Below are 4,140 nucleotides of genomic sequence, written 5' to 3' on the forward strand. Positions count from 1 at the left end.
GTTTCCACCTTTTATACTCACCCAAAACTGCCCAGATTGTCCCTGATTTATAAGGCTCCACCTCAATGAGTTTTTCACCTAGTAAACTTGGTTTTCTTCAATTGAACTCTGAACCAAAGTTGTAGAGCATTGAATTATCTTCAATTTGGGTGATGGACTAACCCATAACTCCATCTGAGCCGAAAGTTATGTTGCTTCAAAGTTTGGTCTACAGTTTGGGCAGAGCACCCAGCGCGGCTTGCGGTTAGGAGGCACGGCCGTGCCATTTAGCATGGCCTAGAGCAGTCATCGTTCTGTTCACCCTGAAGAAAAGTTGTATATCTTGAAGTTAGCTCCATTTTGAGGGGTGGCACGGCCCGTGGTTCAATCGAAGCTGAAAGTTATGCTCATTTTACTTTAAGTCTACAGAACTATCCAGATTGATAGGTAGACACGCTCGTGTACTTTCCGTCACACGGTCGTGCCTAAGAGGCACGGCCATATGTAGCCGCTGCTCTATTGCCAAGCACGGTCTCACAAGGTCGCGTCTCTGTTGAGAGGCACGACCGTGCCTGTGAGGCACGGTCAAAGCTGGATCAGGCTGAAGAAGTGGGCACGACCGTGCTTGATAGGCACGACCCTTGCTGTCGTCGCTCTGTTGGAGGGACACGGTCGTGTCTAGGCTGTGGGTATGTGAGGCACGACCGTGCCTGGTAGGCACGGCCATGTTCTGCCTTGTTTCTTCTTCTCCTCCATTTCTTCGTGTTTGCTACATAAGAGACTCACCCGTGACAGCGAGCACGGCCAGTGTGAGCCTCTTTTCTCCACTATTTGCTCCACTATCAATAATGCATCGTTTTGGCTCAAAATTGCATCATGTCATACAAAAAAAACAAAATGCAGATCTCCGAGCAAAAGAGTAGAAATATGCAATTGTAAAAGAATAAGGTGTGATAAAGTGTAGCATATATAATGAATCACAATTAGATGAGCGTTAAAACAAGATTAAAAATCCTATATGATTTACGCTCATCACCCAGCTGCCGTGCAACCTCCTTCCTTAGTACCTATTGTTGAAGACACAGTGGAGGAAGTTGAGACTGCTACGCCCGCTGAGGCCCAAACGAAGAAATCTTATGTGAGAGACATACCCTTCTCGTAAAGGCTTCTGTACAAATAGAAGGATGAGGAATTTGAAAAGCTTTACAACAGGGTGAAGGATTTAATGTTGGACGTTCCCCTTCTCGATGCCCTCATCGAGATGCCCAAATTTGCTAAATTCATCAAGGGACTCATGTCCACCAAAGACATCACCCGGACCAAGAATGTGGTGGCGCTTATGGAGGAAGTCAGCACTAAAATTCTGAACAACAAGACTCCTCCAAAGCTCAAGGACCCAGGTAGCTTTATCATCCCATGTAAAATTGGTGATATCTCTATTGGTAGGGCTTTCTGTGACCTTAGAGTAAGCGTCAGCATCATCCCCTATGTGACAAGAGAGAAATCTGGATACACGGATCTCAAGCTTACCCCAATGGCCATCCAACTAGCGGACCAAACATGCAGATATCCGATGGGAATAGTTGAAGATGTGTCGGTTGAAGTCGGGGGGGGGGGGGTTCATAATCCCTACCGACTTCGTTGTACTTGATATGGAGGAAGATCCATCTATCCCCATCATATTGGTAAGGCCATTCCTCGCTACTTCTGGAGCCAAGATTGACTTAAAGAATCATAAATTATCTCTGAAAGTTGGTGGTAAGAAAGTTGATTTCAACCTCTCCTTTGATTCCAATGCGTATTTGCCAGAGAAGCCCCTATTGTTGCTGGTTAGAAGACATCCAATCGAGGAAGAAGAATTCAGAGTACCAACCAATTCTACTGACGAAGGAGCCCGCACCGGTCAGGCAAATAAGGAAGCTTTACACAAAAATCCAAAAACATAAAATTCCTCCCAAGAGAAGGTTGTGAGAGGGCAACCAATGAACCCTGTACATTAATGAATAACGGGTCGAGCTAACGACCTTAAACAAGTGCTTCTTGGGAGGCAACCCAAGGGTTTTTATTTACTTTTCTTTCGTTATTTTATACATGTATATATTTTCATAGTTTTTGTTTGTTTTAACAGGTTACTAATAAATTTTCCTATTTTTGAAAAAAAAATTTCAAGATCAGAGATCAATAAAGCTGGGCTGTGTCACAAAGGCACGGCCGTGCCTTATACTATGCACCACCCAGCTTATGGCCGTGTCCCATGGACACGACAGTGTCTCCAAAACAGAAGGCTGATTGGACCAAGTCGTGCCTCATAGGCACGGCCGTGTGGAATCCTCAGTGGTGCACCTTGCTCAACCAGTGTCTCCTAGACACGGGCATGCCTCAAGGACAGAAGCATGTCAGTCCCAGGTCGTACCTTATAGGCACGATCGTGCCTCTCATTCCATATATAGGGCACACGGCCGTGTCTACCCTAGCACACGGCCGTGCGCCCCCAAAAACCAGCCGCCTCTTCTTATTCCTTCTCTCTTTAATCTTTCAAGCTCCGTTCAAATCCTATTTCTTCACTTCTTTCACTTTTTCTACTCTTCTTCACCTTCTCCAACCTCAGATCTACCACAAAAACCCTTAGATTTGTTTCAATTATTGGGATCGGTGCGTTCGCTAGAGGGGGTGAATAGCGATTCTTCAAATTTCTCTGCGAAAATGTTAGCGGAAGCAAAATAAATATGAAAAATGAAGAAGAATCGCTAACCCGATTGTTTACTTGGTATCCATCTCTTACGAGGTGACTAATCCAAGAATCCACACACACAGATGATCTTTTCACTATGAAAACTCTCCTTTTCGAAGCGCGCTTCAAAGGTGAAGAAAATCCTCACAAACTGATCTCTTCCTTTCACAAGATTGATTAGTGAAGTAAGGAGGAAGAGTAGAGCATTACAAAGTCAAAGAATTGCTAGAGAAAAATGATGAAAAAGAAGTATATGTTCTTCGGTGTCGTTTGCTATTTTTATATTTTTTTCCGTACATCAGTCGATTGCTCCAAGGACCAATCGACTGATGGGCTTCAACGGCTCTTTAATATGCATTTAATCAGTCAGCTGTCGCCTTAACAGTCACCTAGCAGTCGACTGCACCATGAGCAGTCGACTGCTCTAGTCGACTGCTCCACTCGACTAATCTCTCTGTGAACTCTGTGTGTGCTTCTGAACAACCACCAGTCGACTACTCAAGCTGAAACTCCCCATTCAACTCATTTTTCAACCCTTAGCCTTAACGCAAACCTTCAAAAGTGTTCCACAAGCCTCGTGCCCTTCCTTGCACTAGCTTGAGACGTTTCCCTCAATTTTGTCGTGCTAAGTCTCCCTATGCTAAGAGACGCCGTGCCTCCGAGACTTCATCCTTTGCCAAGAGACCTCGCCTTTGGGACTTCATCCTTTGTCAAGTCTTCCAACCTAGACTTTCCTGTGGACTCAAACCACACAAGTTAGATCACCAACATTGCTTAACTTAAACTTATTTTAGTCAAACATTAAAATCTAAATCACTTGGGGCAAGATTGCACCAACAATCTCTCCCTTTTTGATGTTTGGCAAAAATTCGTTTAAGTTAGGTCTTTAAAATAGCATAAACTTTCTCATGTGATAATTGGTATGAATAGTCCTTAGACCTGAAGTCACTACGGTTCCCTACATAAGGAGTTATGTACTTTGGTATCGTCAAACATCACCCGTAACAGGGTGGACTATAAAGGTGATCACTGGGTATGTAACAAATTATGCGGAGGGATGTGAGTGATGTAGATGAGATCTATCCCTCCCATATAACGGGAGTGATATCTTATGACCTCTTGATAAAGTAGGACCACGAAATGCATGGACATTCTTAAATGAGTCAATATGAGATATTGAGTTCATTTACTTGAGTGAGTCTACTTAAAGATTAAGAAACATAAAGATTGATAAGAGGATGACACGATCTATGCCTCATTGATCAATCTAGATATCGAGGATAGAAGGACATGATCATACATTATAGTAGTCACCGTAATGTTATGTCAGATCTCGACATTCTTGTCACTTAGATAGCAATGATGCATTGCTAGATGTCACTCATTGTTTATGTTTCTAAAAGGGTTTAGAAACATTGCCAACGTTGCAA

At 43.5% G+C, this 4,140-nt stretch overlaps 1 protein-coding gene across 1 annotated transcript; it reads left to right on the forward strand.

The window, feature by feature from the left end:
* Positions 1-1,240: 1,240 nt before the first annotated feature.
* LOC141819518 (uncharacterized) lies at positions 1,241-1,886 on the forward strand (the record flags this gene model as incomplete). The annotated part of the gene is made up of 2 exons (XM_074706797.1): positions 1,241-1,582; positions 1,638-1,886. Coding segments are annotated over exons 1-2 (591 nt in total), but the record flags the coding sequence as incomplete, so codon positions are not given.
* Positions 1,887-4,140: the final 2,254 nt, after the last annotated feature.

This window comes from Curcuma longa, unplaced genomic scaffold (genome assembly GCF_044706935.1).
Source record: "Curcuma longa cultivar G26 ecotype Majalengka, Jawa Barat unplaced genomic scaffold, ITB_CL_G26_1.1 contig_8107, whole genome shotgun sequence".
In the NCBI taxonomy this organism is placed as follows: domain Eukaryota; kingdom Viridiplantae; phylum Streptophyta; class Magnoliopsida; order Zingiberales; family Zingiberaceae; genus Curcuma; species Curcuma longa.